The sequence below is a fragment of the Haematobia irritans genome, chromosome 4, assembly GCF_050003625.1.
Source record: "Haematobia irritans isolate KBUSLIRL chromosome 4, ASM5000362v1, whole genome shotgun sequence".
NCBI classification, from domain to species: domain Eukaryota; kingdom Metazoa; phylum Arthropoda; class Insecta; order Diptera; family Muscidae; genus Haematobia; species Haematobia irritans.
This window is the reverse complement of record NC_134400.1, coordinates 65,521,423-65,542,046: the sequence shown is the minus strand read 5'-3', so window position 1 is coordinate 65,542,046 and position 20,624 is coordinate 65,521,423. Positions and strand designations below refer to the sequence as shown.

General features: G+C 34.8%; 1 protein-coding gene across 1 annotated transcript; it reads right to left on the bottom strand.

Moving 5' to 3' along the window:
- Nucleotides 1-851: 851 nt before the first annotated feature.
- Nucleotides 852-4,784, bottom strand: LOC142235505 (uncharacterized). Its single transcript, XM_075306757.1, has 5 exons — nucleotides 4,406-4,784; nucleotides 2,163-4,357; nucleotides 1,391-2,076; nucleotides 1,123-1,312; nucleotides 852-1,046 (listed from the first exon to the last, which is right to left on the bottom strand). Exons 1-5 carry the CDS (start codon nucleotides 4,782-4,784, stop codon nucleotides 852-854), a joined length of 3,645 nt encoding a protein of 1,214 aa, XP_075162872.1.
- Nucleotides 4,785-20,624: the final 15,840 nt, after the last annotated feature.

Here is a 20,624-nt window from a genome sequence, read left to right as displayed (position 1 = left end):
AATATCGCAGGAAAAATCTCGTTGAATACAAATCCAGAAATTTGTCCAAAAAACCAATAAAATTCCGCAGAACAAATAAATATTTCTTGTAGGCGCCAATCCGCAGGAAAAATCCTGATAATAAAACAAATGTTCTTAAAAAAATGAAAATCCTAATCAGGATTATCCAGCCGCCAACTTACTTGAAATTTAATCCAACTAGGATTTAGTGTCAAAAACAAAAAAAAAATAAAAATAATTTTGCCGCTGCGCCGTCCAACTTTCAGGAGAGAAATGATCGAACTGTCATTTCACCCGTATTTATAAAAAGAGGCACTCTGGAAAGGCTGAGTATATTTTCCCAAGAGCTTTTCCAATTAATTGGAAAAACTCTGCTACTTCGAAAATGTCTCCCAATACATATGTAAAAGAAAACGTTGACGAAATAGCGTTTCGCTATGAAAACAATGAAATAGCAAAACACATTTTACTGGGATACACTAGCACAAACCCTTTATCAATAGCTACAGCACCCTGCTAGCTTATGATGGGTCAGTGCATAGCGATCATTCTTATGGACCTCAAGGTTCTGGGTTCGAACCCCAGCAAAGCATGTTTTTTTTTTGCTTTTAATTCAATTTCATTCTTAATTCAATTGCATTCATATATATTTATTTTTTATTTTATATATTTATTCACCCAGCTACAAGCGACCCTACAAGTCCTCGGAGTTTTCACCTGCCATGTACACTTGCGCCGTTGGTATAAACACTGACGATCGGTGGTACGGCAATTCCACTGGAGGGGGTGTGTAGCGACCAAAGGTTTCCCTCAGCTGAGGAGCCCCATGCAGCATTGTATGGTGGCGCAAGTTACGTATCTCTGGAACGGGGTCTGCTGGCTGCAGCGGTGACAATTCCTGATGGGGTGGACATCTGGGCAAAGTCCACACGCAAATTGCCAATTAGAAGGGCGGTAGCGTGGGTCGTTGCTACGGCGGTTGTGACGGGCAGGTCTGCTGGGTCCAGGTGGGGATGGGTCTCTGCTTGGAAGTACTCCTGACATATCTGCAACGAAAGTTATGTGAGTACCGTGTTTTTTCATGAATTTACGATATGCTAGTCAGTTCGAAAATAACTTTACGATTTTCGTGATAGGTCGACTTAGCAACCCAGTCGAAGTTTTAACATCTACCACCCGGACATTTTTATCAATCCCTTCATAAGTTTTGACAACCCTTCCAAGCCTCCATTCATTTGGAGCTAAACGATTGTCTTTTACAATCACTAAATCATCTACGACAAGATTTTGTTGCAGGTATTTCCATTTGTATCTACGATGTAATTCATTCAAATATTCAGATTTCCACCTTTGACAAAAGTTTTGTGAAATAATCTTCAATCGTTTCCACCTGTTTGATAATGTTATATCATCCTCAGAAATATCGGGTTCTGCAGGGGCTAATAGTGGTGAAACCACTAGAAAATGACCAGAGGTCAAGGGCTCTAAACTAGAAGGGTCATCGCTAGCGGGATTAATGGGTCTTGAATTAAGACAAGCCTCTATGCGGGCTAAAAAAGTGGATAATTCTTCAAAGGTGAAATTCATTTTTTGCATAGTTTTTCGAAGGTGGGTCTTGAATGATTTAACTCCAGCCTCCCACAAACCTCCCATGTGGGGAGCACCAGGAGGAATAAACTTCCATTCTAAGTTCTGATGTACGTGTCGTTGCACTGTAGTGTTTTGTATTGATGTCATAAATGCGATCCTATCCTTTTTTATAAGCTCGGCGGCTCCTACAAAATGTTTACCATTGTCCGAAAATATTTTCTCCGGACACCCTCGCCTGCCTATAAAACGATCCAAGGCGGCTATGAAGGATTGGGTCGACAAATCACTAGTAGCTTCTAAGTGTATTGCTCGAGTTGCAAAACAAACAAATATGCAGACATATCCTTTGGTAATGAGACAGGCGCGAGCTGTAATACTTTTTATGCCAAAGGGTCCCGCAAAATCTACCCGTGTATATCGAAAGGGTCTAGATAACATAGTGCGCTCTGGAGGAAGAGATGCCATAATTTGTGTCTGGGTCTTATACTGATGGAGAGCACAAGTTCGACAGTTATGGATAACTTTTTAACTAATTGCTTTAAACGAAATATCCAAAATTCGGAACGAATTACGCGAATCATTAATTGATTGCCGCCGTGCATTGTTACTTTATGAACGAATTCGACAAATAAAAGTGCAAACCGAGAATCATATGGAATTAAAATTGGATGACGTTCATTATATGTAAGAGCAGGTGATTGAACTAACCGACCGTTTGATCTAAGCAAACCTTTCGCGTCAATGAAAGGGTTAAAAGGTAAGAGTTGGGTACTAGGTGAGAGTCGTTTCTTTTGGGTCATCGCTGCATACTCTTCAGCAAAATAATGTTTTTGTGTAACGACTATAAGACGAGTTTTTATATCCAAAAGTTCTGAACCCGTAATTTCTTCAGACGAAATTCGAAGTCGGTTTGTGCCCGTGTTACGCCAAAAACGCATGACATAAGATAAAACACGATACGCACGCGGCAACGATAAAAAACGTGTCAATGGGTCCTCAAATGTGGATGTCGCAAAAACTTTCATTTGTTTAGCTTCAAGGTTTGTATCACAATTAAGTTGATGTTTAGGCCAATGATCTCTTGGCAATTTTAGCCACGATGGGCCAGTCCACCACAAATGATGTGTCTTCAATTCATCTGGAGAGCAGCCACGACAGGCTACATCTGCTGGATTAGATTCGGAGTCCACATGACTCCAATTTTCACTACCTACATTTTCTACAATTTCAGAAACCCTGTTTCCTACAAACGCGCTCCAAGAACACGGCGGTTTTTGAAGCCAAGCCAAAACTATCATAGAATCAGTCCAGAAATGGGTCAAAAATCCAGAAATTTGCAGATTTGGAATTATAGTGTTAGCTAATTTTGACAACATTACTGCCCCACATAACTCTAATCTCGGTAAAGAAATTTTCTTTATTGGAACCACACGAGTTTTGGCTGCTAAAAGAAAAGTGTCTATTTGGTTTCCGATTTCTACTCGAATATAAAGCGTTGCAGCGTACGCGCTTTCCGACGCGTCACAGAAACCGTGTATTTCGACCGCGCTTGAGGGTGAAAATCGAATCCATCTTGGTACAGATATAGTATTAATAATCGGGCTATTTTTCACAAAATTTCTCCAATTCATAGTGGTTACGGGTTTTAATGTGTCATCCCACCCTATTTTATCTAACCAGACTTGCTGCATCACTAATTTGGCAACTATAATGATCGGAGCAAGCCAGCCGCAAGGGTCGAAAAATTTAGTAATTGTCGATAAAACTTCGCGTTTAGTGAAAAGTTCTCTTTCTTCAACAGTTGGCGCTTTAAATGAAAAAGTATCGGTCGCTACATTCCATCGAATGCCTAGGGTCTTATTAGACGATCCTTCAGACAGATCTAACCAATTGACAGGCAATAATAAATCAGGATGTAGATCATTTAACAGACGTGGGTCGTTAGAGGTCCATTTCCTCAACTCGAAACCAGCAGAGTCTAAAACAGATGTTAATTGTTTTCTAGCGGCGATGGTGTCTTCAATCGTGTGTCCACCCGCTAATACATCATCAACGTATAAATTTTCTTTGATTATTTTTGAGCCCAAAGGGTATGAGTCTTGTACATCTTCAGCTAATTGAAGCAGGGTTCTTATTGCCAAAAACGGTGAGCAATTTACGCCAAAAGTTACGGTTAACAATTCAAAATCTTCCACTGGGCCATTTTCGGAGAATCGGAAAAGTATTCTTTGAAACGAAGCTTGATTTGGGTCTATTAATATCTGTCGATACATTATTGTAACATCGGCGTTGAAAACATATTTGAAAAAACGCCATTTTAAAATTTGTAACACCAAATCCTGTTGAAGAATAAGCCCTGTATGTAAAATATCGTTAAGACTCTTTTTATTTGAAGTAGGGCTTGATGCATTAAATACCACTCTAAGTTTGGTGGTCGTTCTATCTGGTTTAATAACCGCGTGGTGCGGTAAATAGTAATGAGGGGTCTTGTAAATATCTTGTGGATCAACTTTTCGCATGTGTCCCAATCGAAGATATTCCCTAATAGCAGCGTCGTATTCCGCCTTTATATCAGGGGTCCTGACCAATTTCTTCTCCATTCTGTGAAATTGTGCAAGTGCGATGTTTCCAGATGCACCAATTTCTGCGCAACTTTTGAATGGTAGAGTCACTATGTATCTTCCCGCTTCATTACGTTTCGTCGTAGACTTGTAATTTGTTTCACAATAAATATCTTCAGCTGACCTCAAAATCTTTTTTGGGGTTTCTTCCACCTCCCAAAAACGTGTGATTATTTTTTCCAAAGATGAGGCACTGTGAAGAGCAATTTTCCTAGTTGTCTCAATATTTTGTTGAATGGGTCCGCCAACTATCCATCCAAATACAGTGTCTTGTGCCAATATTGAGCCAATAGATTTCATAGGAACATCATGAGTGTATATGAACGGTCCTATATCAGGGCCGATGAGCATATCAACGGGTCGACTATCAAAGAATTGAGGATCGGCTAATCTAAGATGCCGGAACTCATCAAACAATGTTCGATCAAGAGTATGCGTTGGTAAATTAGACGGAAGGGTCTTTAACACGGGTGCCCAAACCTCTAATTCAAAAGTAGGGTCTATGCGTGAACAAAGATTAAAAACACAAGCCTTTGTAGATGTCTCAGCAACTGTGTCACCCCCTTCTATCATTATCCGATCTTGATTGATTCTATTTCGAATTTTGAATCTTAATATTCCCCACCGATTCCAAAGTTTTAAACTTGTGTGACAAAAAATCGTCTAATTTCTGCCAACTTGGAAGAGTCGAACAATCCTCTAAACTGTTCTAACATTCTTCCAAAAATGTACGAGGTAATTTTGTTGAAACAAGGTATACTAATATCGGGTCCCATTCTCCCGTGTCTACTAGCAAAGACTCTAACGTTTGTGTACAAGTGTTAATTGTTCGTTGTAATTTTTGTATCGTTGACGCGTTTTCAACTGATACTGTAGGCAAATTAAAGAGAATCCTAAGCTGTTCGTTAACTTGCATCCATTTATTTTCGTACCTACTTTCTAGATTTCTCCAAGCGATGTCGAAACCCTCATTAGTTAAGGGTACATTCGTGATAATTTCTCGCGCTTCTCCCGATGTCTTTTGGGTTAAATGGAATAATTTCTCGACTTTACTTAATCTTGGGTTATTTATGTAAATTGCAGAGAATAAACCTCTGAATGTAGGCCATTCGCTATACCCGCCCTTAAGAGTGTCCGTGTCGCATGGTGGTAATCGTAAATTTGGGGTCGAATTTGGGTCTACTGCCAGATTTTGTGTCATTAATGATTCCCTAGCTAATTTTTCCTGATTCTCCCGTTCCTGCCGCGCCAAGATCTGTGTGTTAATCGTACCTAAACCTGTCTTATAGACGTCCATACCGTTTTTATAATGACCGCGAAGCGTCTCCTTATCTATAGGAGTTTCTCCCTCGACTGGAACCCTATCTCGACAATTTACATAAGCCCGCCTAACTTGGTCCCATAAAGCATTTAGCTCCACTCGAGTTGCTTTCAACGCGTGTAAATCTTCGGTGGCCGCCTAAACAGATAAAACGCTTTCAACATCAACGAGATCATTTAAACAATTGGCATATTTTTCTTTCAAAGTTCTATCCATAATGTATTTTAAACTTTTTTGCACCGATCAAAAAACTAAAATATATTAAAAATTGCGAAAGGATCAAAAAACTAGTTTTATTCAGAAAAAGCACGAATTTTCTACAATAAACTATTTCAAAATCAAAATATCCTTTCAAACGGGACAAAATTTGTAGTGTCAAAAATATTTTATAATCAAGAAAAATTTAAAAAGAGTCAAATTTAACAAAAAAAAAATTGGGTCAGTAGACAAAATGGGCCAAATGATGTAAAAACAAACAAAATCCTCAAAATTTACGTTTACAACAAATGTTCCAACGAATTTCCCAAAAAAAATCTCGCAAAAAAGTTTAATGAAAAAATTCCCCAAAACGCAAAAAATCAAAAAACAGAAAATCAATATTTTGTTTAAAGCACGATGCTCAAGAATATTTGAATTTTAGCAATACAAGTTAAAAAAAATGAGCTGAAAATAAAATTGTTAAAAAATGTGTCAAAAATTTCAAAAACCAACTATCTCTTACCTTTTTGTGGGTCAGAGGGTCGAGTTATAGATAGATTGGTTTTGAAATAAAGGTTAATAAAAAATACAAAATATAAAAAATCAAAAAATTGTTTTCTTCAAAAAAGCTTGAAATTGTCTCAGGTTGACTGGAGTGTAAAGTTGTTTCCAGGGCCTCTTTTTTACAGTGTACGGGAAATATAATGATAAAATTTCCGCTTAAATTTTTCCAAAATCCAAAAAATCGAATATAGATTTATAAAAAAAATTTCAAATTTTTACGAGTTCTTTGTTTTTTCAATTTGATAACGCAACGATATTTTTCAAGAGTGAAGAAAACAAAATATATTAAAGTTTCGAGCAAAAATAAAAATTTTAATTTAATTTTAAAATAATTTTTCCAACAAGAAATGATGAAAAAAGATTTCTTTTAGTGTAGCCGCCTTTTTTTGTCTTCCAAAACCATTCGTTTTCCAGAAATTTCCTTTTTTCAAATTGCGTAATAAAATATGTGTCTAAAATTCTGTGTCATATACAGGGTCTTTGCAACAACAAGCTCCCCAATATGAGCTCAGCAAAAACTGTATGCCAAAATCCACCACAAAAAATCAAAAAAATAGGTACTCACTTTGAAAGCTTTGTAAATATGTGTGTGTATATGTGTTCAAACCAATGGCGTCTGCTACTTTGTGGAGCTGTGTTGTTTTTGTTGTGTTGTGTCGCTTTGTAGATCTTGTGTAGTGTCGCTAGGGACTGATTTGTGTCGTGAAAACTGTATATTTTATTGTTGGACAAAATGTAGTTTTTAAAAAACCGTTGTTACGGTTTTGTTCAAATTCACCAAAAATGTCCAAAGTTCAATGTTAAATTTTTTGTATTACACGACCGAACCGAGAATTTATTTTTGTAAAAAATGCACAAAAACTTGGGTTAATTTTTTTTTTATATGGGTCACTTGTAGGTAATTTTTTGATCAATTTTGCAAAAAACTGATTTTTTTTAAATATCACAAATAGAAAAAAAGAAATGCCAAAAAATACAGAAATTCTCTTTTTCATTGTTTTTTACAGTGTAAACCAGTTTTTCTTTGATTAATTGATAAAAAAATTACGAAAAAACACTTTTGTATATTGGGTCACTAAATTTTGAAAATTTCGAAAAAAACACTTTTTTCTTTAAAATACACTATTTTTCCAAAAAAGTACATAATTTATATGTTTGTATGTACGTATGTGTGTTTGATTATTTTTTTTTTGGCTGTCCGCTTGTTGGTCAGTCAATGCAAAGACAATAAACTTGAGGAAGATGGGAAATTGGCTACTGAGGAGATCAAACCATTTACCGTGTTAGTTTCATACTCGAACCAAACGCGTATACGACAAGTATTGACATAGCATTAAAATGCAAATAAAAAGAAATTAAGTGCACGAAATAAATTTAAATAGAGGTGAAAATGTATTTTTTTTTGTTGTTGCCTAAAATTTAACATTGTTTCATTAAGAAAATTAAGTTTTTCATTTAAAAAATAAAAACGAAAAACAAATAAAAAATTACAAACATGTATGGAACTAACATGGTAAATGCAACATTTGGTATGACGCAAGCCAATTTCTATCTTCCTCAAGTTTATTGTCTTTGAGTCAATGCATCACTAGCTGTGTGGTCACCGTATGTTGTTGTTTATTTTGTTTTGCATAGAGTTACTTACATTTGAAGGGCATGGGCAATTTGAATATTTTTTGACTATTGGGTTTTTTGTTTGTTGTTGTATTACACTGGGTTTTTTGATATTAATATTACACTGGTTATGATCACTTAATAATTTTTTATTTTTTAATATACTACTACAGTTTTTTTCACTTTTTAAAAACAACACTATTGGGTCACTGGGTTTGTGAACTTTTGGAACAAAATCACAATACACTTGGAGAAAAAATTTATATTATTTTTTTATCAATTGTATTGTTTTTAATAATTTAAAAAACACAAATCCGGTTCGCAATGGACCAAAATGTTCGGGGATGAACTAGTGAAAATGCTGGAAAGTGAAATTAGTTTGCCTTTCGAAATTATAACACTTGAAGAAATTTTGGTTTTTAATATGAAAATTCAGGAATATTTATTTACAATTATTTTAGTGTGTAATTTTAATTTTAATTCATTATTTATTACTACATGTAAGTTTTAAATTGGTTTTTAAGTTTTATCTTTTAGTTTAACAATATTTACAAATTAAAATTCAATTTAATTCAAATTTTGGAAATGGTGTAAATAAGGTTTGTTTCAATTTATATTTAAGATTCAATAGGGAATAGAGCAATAAGTAAAAAACTAAGTGCAATTTACATTTAAACTTTAGTACAATATAGTATTAAGTAAAATGGATGTTGTGTTGTGATTTTGTTCTGGTAATTTTTGTTGATTATGTTTCTTGTTAGTGGCCGGCACTTTTCTTTTGGGTTTATGATTGAGGAATGGGTTGATTTGATGTAGATGAGTCTTTATGTGTCACTGTGTATTAATTGTCTTCACTACTTGTTTACCTGTAAAATAACTTTAGGTTTTAAATGTTCACTTTTATGTTGTTTGTCGTTTAACCTTTATTTTATTTTTACAATAACGAATGTTTCACTACACTTGTTTATCACGGGGGGAGATCGGCAGCGCGCACGCGAGTTGATTGTCGGTTCAAGACTGGTTCGTTGCCCTCTTGAGTGATGCTTAGCAGCATAAACAAAGCTTAGCGACAAAACTCTAAGCATCGATCAAAGGTCAAACTTTCCAGGTAAACGAATAGAAAAGGACACAAAACGGATTCAAAGAAACTTTGAACAATATATATGTATATATATATATACATATATATATATATATATATATATATATATATATATATATATATATATATATATATATATATATATATATATATATATATATATATATATATATATATATATATATATATATATATATATATATATATATATATATATATATATATATATATAGAGGCTTTTCCCGCTTTAGGTATGAAAACGATTTTTGATTCCCTCCACTTTCCTGGAATATATGTTAAGTTGATACATCCTATATATATCGCCGATAACCAGGGGATAATTCTGTCAGCCCCCGCTTGTAACTCCGCCGGAGTAATTCCATCAGGTCCGGGGGATTTTAATGATCCAAAGCTATTGAACCATGTACTGGCACCGCCCCGTCTGATTTCCGGGAAAATGTGTGTCCAATAGTACCTTCAGGGTCTCCTCACTGGCCGTTGACCAATTTCCCTCCGATGTTTTAATGAAACCTGGAGCGGAGTTCGTGGATGCTAACACCTTCCGTAGTCTGGAAGCCTCGGACGTATTCTCAATGCTGCTGCAGTAATCATTCCAGCTTTTCTCAGTTCTCGCTTGAATCCTCTCAGATTCTTCTTGTAAGCGTCCCAGTCATCAGGTTGGGGCATCTCCCTTGTTGCAAACTACCAGATTAGTACGCAAAATAAACTCTATTAGCGACTCTCCCCTTGAATTAGTATCACTACTTCCCCATATACTATGATGTGCATTTGCATCGCATCCCATAATGAGTTTCGTCTTTGTTTTCAGAGACTCCTCCACTAAGGTTTTAACGGCACATGGAGGCATCTCCTTATCATGTGCCATGTGGACCGAAGATACTGTGTTGCACATTGAAAGAAGCAGAAACAAGTTGAGCTCGTTTTTAGCAATTATACAGGCTCGATTTACATCATTACCAGTATACTGCAATAGTTTGAACCCCGGAGTACTTAATTCACATATTTTGTTTCTATAAACATATGGTTCTTGAATAAAAACTATATCTATGTCCCCTTTTATCAGGAGAACTTTTAAGGCAGCACATGCAGCCTTACAATGATGAAGATTTATCTGGAGGATCCTTAGGACCATCGAGATTTTCAACAACCGTCACATCAGCCGCTTCAATCGAGTCATCAAGAATGTCCTCTTCAGAGATCTCGGTGACTCTCGCAATAGGTACAACTTTGGTGAGTTCTGAGGCGATAGAAACCTCCTCTCGCATACGGTGTCTATCCATGTCTTCAACGTTGGTATCTCCCTTGACTTCGCAAGAGGATCCGCTTACTTCTGATTCAGACAGAGGCTTGTCCATTTCTGAATCCTTTAGCTGATCGTTTTTATATACCTTCATTTGGATATAATGAAAGCCGGCCCTGGGACTTTGCTAAATGTGGCAAAGACTGAGTGTTCAATATAAACACTCAATGCCGGTTCGGTCCATCCACTTCATCCAAACGGCCAACCTTCTAATCAGCTGTTGGAAGATCTGGATTGCATTGTTTCAGTCTATTTAAAATAGATTCAGGGTCAGAAGGGTTTGCAGGTATCCACGCATGTGCTATAGGTCTAGCCGGTATGTCTTTCTTCTCGACTAACTCTAGAGCAGCTCCTTCCCAAACTTCACCAATTAGTATCAGAGCAGCTTTAAAACATTCTATAGACCTCTGGTCCTCAAATGCGACTAGCTTAAATCGTCCTTGATACCAACCAGCCTCTTGGTGCCGAGGATCTGGACCGGGAAACTTTTCCAGCACCTGTGAGTAGACAACAGACAGAGCATTCTCAATTTCCCCCATTTTTGCTTTGGAACCATACCGTCCAATGCTCCTTTATTAATGATAGCCATCACAAGGCTGTCTTTAGCAACTGAGGCAAACGATCTTTGATCGCTTTTGGAGGATGGCAGCTCATCGTTCCCTTTTTCCACCCTCAAGAATTCCTTGAGCCCCATCGCTTTGTTTAGCCGACAGCGTGCTTGGGTCGACTGATCCTAACTTCTTTAGGATAAACAAAGCATTTCTGCGTTCCATGAATCTCTTTCGTGAGGGATTACCTCCTTTTGATGTCGTTAACTTAGAAAAAGTACGACTTGTCAAAGTGTCGCCACCTGTCGACCCGTCTACAGGTCGACTAATTGGGCCTAACTCTTGGTCATTGCCCAAATTTATAACTCCAGTCGATACCCGTCCACTGGGCCCTGAAGTTAGCAACCCAGTGGATGACTTTGAATTTCGCTGCATGGTGGCTTAATATCCCACCACACTTGAAATTCTTAGTAGGTACCTATTACTATGAGTTTATCCGCTATTAACAAACACGTCCGTTCGTTCGACGGTTGAGTAATAATGCTGATAAAATGATGGAGTTGATGGGATTGATTGGTCAATTTCACGAAATAAAATTGGTCAATAAAAGAAATGAATAAAAAATATATTATTTTAGTTAGGCTTCAATGGAAAACGGTATTCACATTTCACAATTTCTTACCTTCAATAAACGTAGATTGTTTTCCATTTTTACAATACCACAAAACACAAACACACGTAATTTCATATGCGTCCTGTCATATATTTTTTCAAACCTTTACCACGTGGCCATTTGTTGTTGCACATTTTATTTTTTATTTCAACCCTTTGCTATGATTTGTTTTTGCGTTCAAAATATTTATGCACACATTTTGAATGCAGCAGATAGAATGTCGCCAATCATGCTTTTTCAATTTACGCGAAAAACAAAAACCCAACCGTTCGTTACGAGTTACTTCTACAGACTGATCTCTCCATCATACATTGTTGAATAAATACCCATTCTCTTGTTCTCTTTTCGCTCTTTCCAACACTCAAAATTATTCAATTTCAATCACAAAGGTGATTGGATCAATCACATGTGTAATTGGAAACGGAAACATTTTCAATCACGTTTGTAACTGAAAATTATTTCCGAATTGATTAACAAATTGATTGAATGAATTAATATTTTAATTGAAAACGTAACAAATATCAATCATTTTTTTAAATTGGTTTTTATTCGGATTTGATTAAATATTTAATTGAATCAATTAACATATTAATTGAATCCGTTTCCAAATTCAATTAAGTGTTTAATTGAAAAAATTTTGGTGATAATTTTTTGTGTGTGGGCTACGAAGCTGTTATGGTCATCAATAGATAATTATCGTTATAAGTTACATTTTTATAGCATAGCTTGCGGCGCCCACGAACCGATGCAAACATAACATTGTTTAACAGAAACATACATTTATTGGCGACGTGGATCAGTGGTTGGTACGTCCGCCTTGCATGCCAATGGTCCTGGGTTCGATCCCTGCTTCGACCGAACACCAATTTTTTTTATTTTTTTTACATATATTTTTTTACATATATTCCACATACGTTCGGAAGATTCCGAAAAGGTGTTCAACATTACATACTACTATATTAAATTTTTACTACGAAACTGTAAAGTGTGTTTTATAAAAGACTTAAAGTCAGAAAAGAACAGTGCTTGATATAAAAGAAATGGACCGAGTTCAAATCAAATATTTTTTATTGCAAAAATAAAATTTATGTAACAAAAAAGGTTTTTGTATCAAGTTTGAAATTTACGAAGAAATTCATAAACTCTTACAAAAGAAGAACGTGAATATACATATATAAATATTTTTCCATCGAATCCTAAAGTTAACGATAACCATTCAAAAGCACATTATATTTAAATTCTAAACAATAATTTTACAACCAAAACATACATTTATTTAGATGTGAACAATTGTTTGCTAGCATGTAACACCATTAATTTAGAAATTTTTATTAACGAATATTATTGTACTTATTTTCACTTTTAAGGCCGGTATAAAGTTGGCATTATTTCTTTTCTTTAATAATTTATTTTAAAGAAAATAAACTTATTCAATTGTTGCTTTGGATCATTCCCCACCAAGTTATAATACAATTTACCGAAAACAGTTATAATGCTATTCTGGTTTTACCGATTCGAGTTTTGCCGCCAAAATGAGAAATAATTTTAGCGGCAAAACACTTCAACTCCTCTTGGACTACTTATCCGTCAACTCCTCTTGGACTACTCAGGGGATAATTCTGTCAGCCCCCGCTTGTAACTCCGCCGGAGTAATTCCATCAGGTCCGGGGGATTTTAATGATCCAAAGCTATTGAACCATGTACTGGCACCGCCCCGTCTGATTTCCGGGAAAATGTGTGTCCAATAGTACCTTCAGGGTCTCCTCACTGGCCGTTGACCAATTTCCCTCCGATGTTTTAATGAAACCTGGAGCGGAGTTCGTGGATGCTAACACCTTCCGTAGTCTGGAAGCCTCGGACGTATTCTCAATGCTGCTGCAGTAATCATTCCAGCTTTTCTCAGTTCTCGCTTGAATCCTCTCAGATTCTTCTTGTAAGCGTCCCAGTCATCAGGTTGGGGCATCTCCCTTGTTGCAAACTACCAGATTAGTACGCAAAATAAACTCTATTAGCGACTCTCCCCTTGAATTAGTATCACTACTTCCCCATATACTATGATGTGCATTTGCATCGCATCCCATAATGAGTTTCGTCTTTGTTTTCAGAGACTCCTCCACTAAGGTTTTAACGGCACATGGAGGCATCTCCTTATCATGTGCCATGTGGACCGAAGATACTGTGTTGCACATTGAAAGAAGCAGAAACAAGTTGAGCTCGTTTTTAGCAATTATACAGGCTCGATTTACATCATTACCAGTATACTGCAATAGTTTGAACCCCGGAGTACTTAATTCACATATTTTGTTTCTATAAACATATGGTTCTTGAATAAAAACTATATCTATGTCCCCTTTTATCAGGAGAACTTTTAAGGCAGCACATGCAGCCTTACAATGATGAAGATTTATCTGGAGGATCCGTAGGACCATCGAGATTTTCAACAACCGTCACATCAGCCGCTTCAATCGAGTCATCAAGAATGTCCTCTTCAGAGATCTCGGTGACTCTCGCAATAGGTACAACTTTGGTGAGTTCTGAGGCGATAGAAACCTCCTCTCGCATACGGTGTCTATCCATGTCTTCAACGTTGGTATCTCCCTTGACTTCGCAAGAGGATCCGCTTACTTCTGATTCAGACAGAGGCTTGTCCATTTCTGAATCCTTTAGCTGATCGTTTTTATATACCTTCATTTGGATATAATGAAAGCCGGCCCTGGGACTTTGCTAAATGTGGCAAAGACTGAGTGTTCAATATAAACACTCAATGCCGGTTCGGTCCATCCACTTCATCCAAACGGCCAACCTTCTAATCAGCTGTTGGAAGATCTGGATTGCATTGTTTCAGTCTATTTAAAATAGATTCAGGGTCAGAAGGGTTTGCAGGTATCCACGCATGTGCTATAGGTCTAGCCGGTATGTCTTTCTTCTCGACTAACTCTAGAGCAGCTCCTTCCCAAACTTCACCAATTAGTATCAGAGCAGCTTTAAAACATTCTATAGACCTCTGGTCCTCAAATGCGACTAGCTTAAATCGTCCTTGATACCAACCAGCCTCTTGGTGCCGAGGATCTGGACCGGGAAACTTTTCCAGCACCTGTGAGTAGACAACAGACAGAGCATTCTCAATTTCCCCCATTTTTGCTTTGGAACCATACCGTCCAATGCTCCTTTATTAATGATAGCCATCACAAGGCTGTCTTTAGCAACTGAGGCAAACGATCTTTGATCGCTTTTGGAGGATGGCAGCTCATCGTTCCCTTTTTCCACCCTCAAGAATTCCTTGAGCCCCATCGCTTTGTTTAGCCGACAGCGTGCTTGGGTCGACTGATCCTAACTTCTTTAGGATAAACAAAGCATTTCTGCGTTCCATGAATCTCTTTCGTGAGGGATTACCTCCTTTTGATGTCGTTAACTTAGAAAAAGTACGACTTGTCAAAGTGTCGCCACCTGTCGACCCGTCTACAGGTCGACTAATTGGGCCTAACTCTTGGTCATTGCCCAAATTTATAACTCCAGTCGATACCCGTCCACTGGGCCCTGAAGTTAGCAACCCAGTGGATGACTTTGAATTTCGCTGCATGGTGGCTTAATATCCCACCACACTTGAAATTCTTAGTAGGTACCTATTACTATGAGTTTATCCGCTATTAACAAACACGTCCGTTCGTTCGACGGTTGAGTAATAATGCTGATAAAATGATGGAGTTGATGGGATTGATTGGTCAATTTCACGAAATAAAATTGGTCAATAAAAGAAATGAATAAAAAATATATTATTTTAGTTAGGCTTCAATGGAAAACGGTATTCACATTTCACAATTTCTTACCTTCAATAAACGTAGATTGTTTTCCATTTTTACAATACCACAAAACACAAACACACGTAATTTCAAATGCGTCCTGTCATATATTTTTTCAAACCTTTACCACGTGGCCATTTGTTGTTGCACATTTTATTTTTTATTTCAACCCTTTGCTATGATTTGTTGTTGCGTTCAAAATATTTATGCACACATTTTGAATGCAGCAGATAGAATGTCGCCAATCATGCTTTTTCAATTTACGCGAAAAACAAAAACCCAACCGTTCGTTACGAGTTACTTCTACAGACTGATCTCTCCATCATACATTGTTGAATAAATACCCATTCTCTTGTTCTCTTTTCGCTCTTTCCAACACTCAAAATTATTCAATTTCAATCACAAAGGTGATTGGATCAATCACATGTGTAATTGGAAACGGAAACATTTTCAATCACGTTTGTAACTGAAAATTATTTCCGAATTGATTAACAAATTGATTGAATGAATTAATATTTTAATTGAAAACGTAACAAATATCAATCATTTTTTTAAATTGGTTTTTATTCGGATTTGATTAAATATTTAATTGAATCAATTAACATATTAATTGAATCCGTTTCCAAATTCAATTAAGTGTTTAATTGAAAAAATTTTGGTGATAATTTTTTGTGTGTGGGCTACGAAGCTGTTATGGTCATCAATAGATAATTATCGTTATAAGTTACATTTTTATAGCATAGCTTGCGGCGCCCACGAACCGATGCAAACATAACATTGTTTAACAGAAACATACATTTATTGGCGACGTGGATCAGTGGTTGGTACGTCCGCCTTGCATGCCAATGGTCCTGGGTTCGATCCCTGCTTCGACCGAACACCAATTTTTTTTATTTTTTTTACATATATTTTTTTACATATATTCCACATACGTTCGGAAGATTCCGAAAAGGTGTTCAACATTACATACTACTATATTAAATTTTTACTACGAAACTGTAAAGTGTGTTTTATAAAAGACTTAAAGTCAGAAAAGAACAGTGCTTGATATAAAAGAAATGGACCGAGTTCAAATCAAATATTTTTTATTGCAAAAATAAAATTTATGTAACAAAAAAGGTTTTTGTATCAAGTTTGAAATTTACGAAGAAATTCATAAACTCTTACAAAAGAAGAACGTGAATATACATATATAAATATTTTTCCATCGAATCCTAAAGTTAACGATAACCATTCAAAAGCACATTATATTTAAATTCTAAACAATAATTTTACAACCAAAACATACATTTATTTAGATGTGAACAATTGTTTGCTAGCATGTAACACCATTAATTTAGAAATTTTTATTAACGAATATTATTGTACTTATTTTCACTTTTAAGGCCGGTATAAAGTTGGCATTATTACTTTTCTTTAATAATTTATTTTAAAGAAAATAAACTTATTCAATTGTTGCTTTGGATCATTCCCCACCAAGTTATAATACAATTTACCGAAAACAGTTATAATGCTATTCTGGTTTTACCGATTCGAGTTTTGCCGCCAAAATGAGAAATAATTTTAGCGGCAAAACACTTGAACTCCTCTTGGACTACTTATCCGTCAACTCCTCTTGGACTACTCATTAATAAAGAGAAACTAAACTTTGCTTTTATAGATCTTACTGTTTAATTTTTCACTGTTTCCCCCTGTGTTCATTTTACTGTCACAACTCTAAACAGAGTACACTGAAAAAAATATTGTCGTGAGGCCAAAGATTTCATGTCCTTAAAATAAGAATACAAATTTTGCTTAGCTTAGAAGACGCATTTCTCTAATATAAAGTTTTTTTCCATGTTCAAAAGTTGATAAACTTTTCAATGATGTCGTGTTGTCCTTATAAGTAAGTGATTTGACTTAAAAATGGGTATCATAACATGAAAGAAAAAAATTTTGGACTAAGGTCAACTTGACATTAATAATTCAGAAAAATTCTTAAAAATTAATGAAATTGTCTGAAATTTGTTGCATTTTTGCATCTTGACTACAAAGCAAAAAATCATTCAAAAATAAGACATGTTTTTCAACACTTTAGTTTAAAGACATTTTTTACTTGAAACATAGCGTAATTTCTACTGGAAGTCTTGTTTTTAACGGACTTTGATAGCATATGAAAAAAAGTTGAAAAAGCGAAAAATTAAAATTTGCTTCGTAGAGTCAAATACAAAAAACCCAAATTTAAAAGGGAATTGTGTCTTAAAAGTATCCTTACTGGAATTCTCGGCTTCATTGGCTTGGAATCAATACCAAAATTGTTAAAATAGAGACACAATCTTTGGAACCGGGCATGCTATTTTTCAGTGCATAGTGCCCTTTCGTTAGTTTTATGAATATCCTTTTGTAATTTTTATATTTTCCACAGTTTTTTATACCCTGCGCCACACTGTGGAACAGGGTATTAGAAGTTAGTGCATATGTTTGCAACACCCAGAAGGAGACGAGATAGATACATGGTGTCTTTGTCAAAAATTCTCAGGGTGGGCTCTTGAGTCGATATAGCGATGTCCGTCTGTCCGTGAACACATTTTTGTAATCAAAGTCTAGGTCGCAGTTTTAGTCCAATCGACTTCAAATTTGGTACAAGTATGTGTTTTGGCTCAGAATAGAACCCTATTGATTGTGAAGAAATCGGTTCAGATTTAGATATAGCTCCCATATATATATATATAATATATATATATATATATATATATATATATATATATATATATATATATATATATATATATATATATATATATATATATATATATATATATATATATATATATATATATATATATATATATATATATATATATATATATATATATATATATATATATATGTATATATGTATATATATATATATATATATATATATATATATATATATATATATATATATATATATATATATATATATATATATATATATATATATATATATATATATATATATATATATATATATAATATATATATATATATATATATATATATATATATATATATATATATATATGAGCATTTTTGCCAAAGACACCATGTATCTATCTCGTCTCCTTCTGGGTGTTGCAAACATATGCACTAACTTCTAATACCCTGTTCCACAGTGTAGCGCAGGGTATAAAAAACTGTGGAAAATATAAAAATTACAAAAGGATATTCATAAAACTAACGAAAGGGCACTATACACAGAAAAAAGACATGCTCTGTTCCAAAGATTTTGACTCGACTTTAACAATTTTGGTATTGATGCCGAGCCAAAGAAGCGGAGAATTCAAGTAAGGATACTTTTAAGACACAATTCCCTTTTAAATTTGGGTTTTTTGTATTTGACTCTACGAAGCAAATTTTAATTTTTCGCTTTTTCAACTTTTTTTCATATGCTATCAAAGTCCGTTAAAAACAAGACTTCCAGTAGAAATTACGCTATGTTTCAAGTAAAAAATGTCTTTAAACTAAAGTGTTGAAAAACATGTCTTATTTTTGAATGATTTTTTGCTTTGTAGTCAAGATGCAAAAATGCAACAAATTTCAGACAATTTCATTAATTTTTAAGAATTTTTCTGAATTATTAATGTCAAGTTGACCTTAGTCCAAAAATTTTTGCTTTCATGTTATGATACCCATTTTTAAGTCAAATCACTTACTTATAAGGACAACACGACATCATTGAAAAGTTTATCAACTTTTGAACAATGAAAAAAACTTTATATTAGAGAAATGCGTCTTCTAAGCTAAGCAAAATTTGTATTCTTATTTTAAGGACATGAAATCTTTGGCCTCACGACAATATTTTTTTCAGTGTACTCTGTTTAGAGTTGTGACAGTAAAATGAACACAGGGGGAAACAGTGAAAAATTAAACAGTAAGATCTATAAAAACAAAGTTTAGTTTCTCTTTATTACCCCCATTTTCATGAAGCTCCGTTAGCTAACGAACTTTTAAACCGTGATATCTACATATCTGTCATTTTGCGTATATATTCCAAATGCCAGTTAGAAACTTAACTGCTGAAAATTTTTCAGTTAAAGTTAACCGGAGAAAAGATATTTCCATTTTTCTTTCTGTTAACTAGCAGTTAAAGCCTAACGGAGCTACATGAAAATGGCCGTTAATAAGTAGTCCAAGAGGAGTTGACGGATAAGTAGTCCAAGAGGAGTTGAAGAGTTTTGCCGCTAAAATTATTTCTCATTTTGGCGGCAAAACTCGAATCGGTAAAACCAGAATAGCATTATAACTGTTTTCGGTAAATTGTATTATAACTTGGTGGGGAATGATCCAAAGCAACAATTGAATAAGTTTATTTTCTTTAAAATAAATTATTAAAGAAAAGTAATAGGGTAAACATGGCCATTTTAACGCGATAATGCCAACTTTATACCGGCCTTAAAAGTGAAAATAAGTACAATAATATTCGTTAATAAAAATTTCTAAATTAATGGTGTTACATGCTAGCAAACAATTGTTCACATCTAAATAAATGTATGTGTTGGTTGTAAAATTATTGTTTAGAATTTAAATATAATGTGCTTTTGAATGGTTATCGTTAACTTAGGATTCGATGGAAAAATATTTATATATGTATATTCACGTTCTTCTTTTGTAAGAGTTTATGAATTTCTTCGTAAATTTCAAACTTGATACAAAAACCTTTTTTGTTACATAAATTTTAATATTTGATTTGAACTCGGTCCATTTCGTTTATATCAAGCACTGTCCTTTTCTGACTTTAAGTCTTTTATAAAACACACTTTACAGTTTCGTAGTAAAAATTTAATATAGTAGTATGTAATGTTGAACACCTTTTCGGGATCTTCCGAACGTATGTGGAATATATGTAAAAAAATAAAAAAAAATTGGTGTTCGGTCGAAGCAGGGATCGAACCCAGGACCCTTGCCATGCAAGGCGGACGTACCAACCACTGATCCACGTCGCCAATAAATGTATGTTTCTGTTAAACAATGTTATGTTTGCATCGGTTCGTGGGCGCCGCAAGCTATGCTATAAAAATGTAACTTATAACGATAATTATCTATTGATGACCATAACAGCTTCGTAGCCCACACACAAAAAATTATCACCAAAATTTTTTCAATTAAACACTTAATTGAATTTGGAAACGGATTCAATTAATATGTTAATTGATTCAATTAAATATTTAATCAAATCCGAATAAAAACCAATTTAAAAAATGATTGATATTTGTTACGTTTTCAATTAAAATATTAATTCATTCAATCA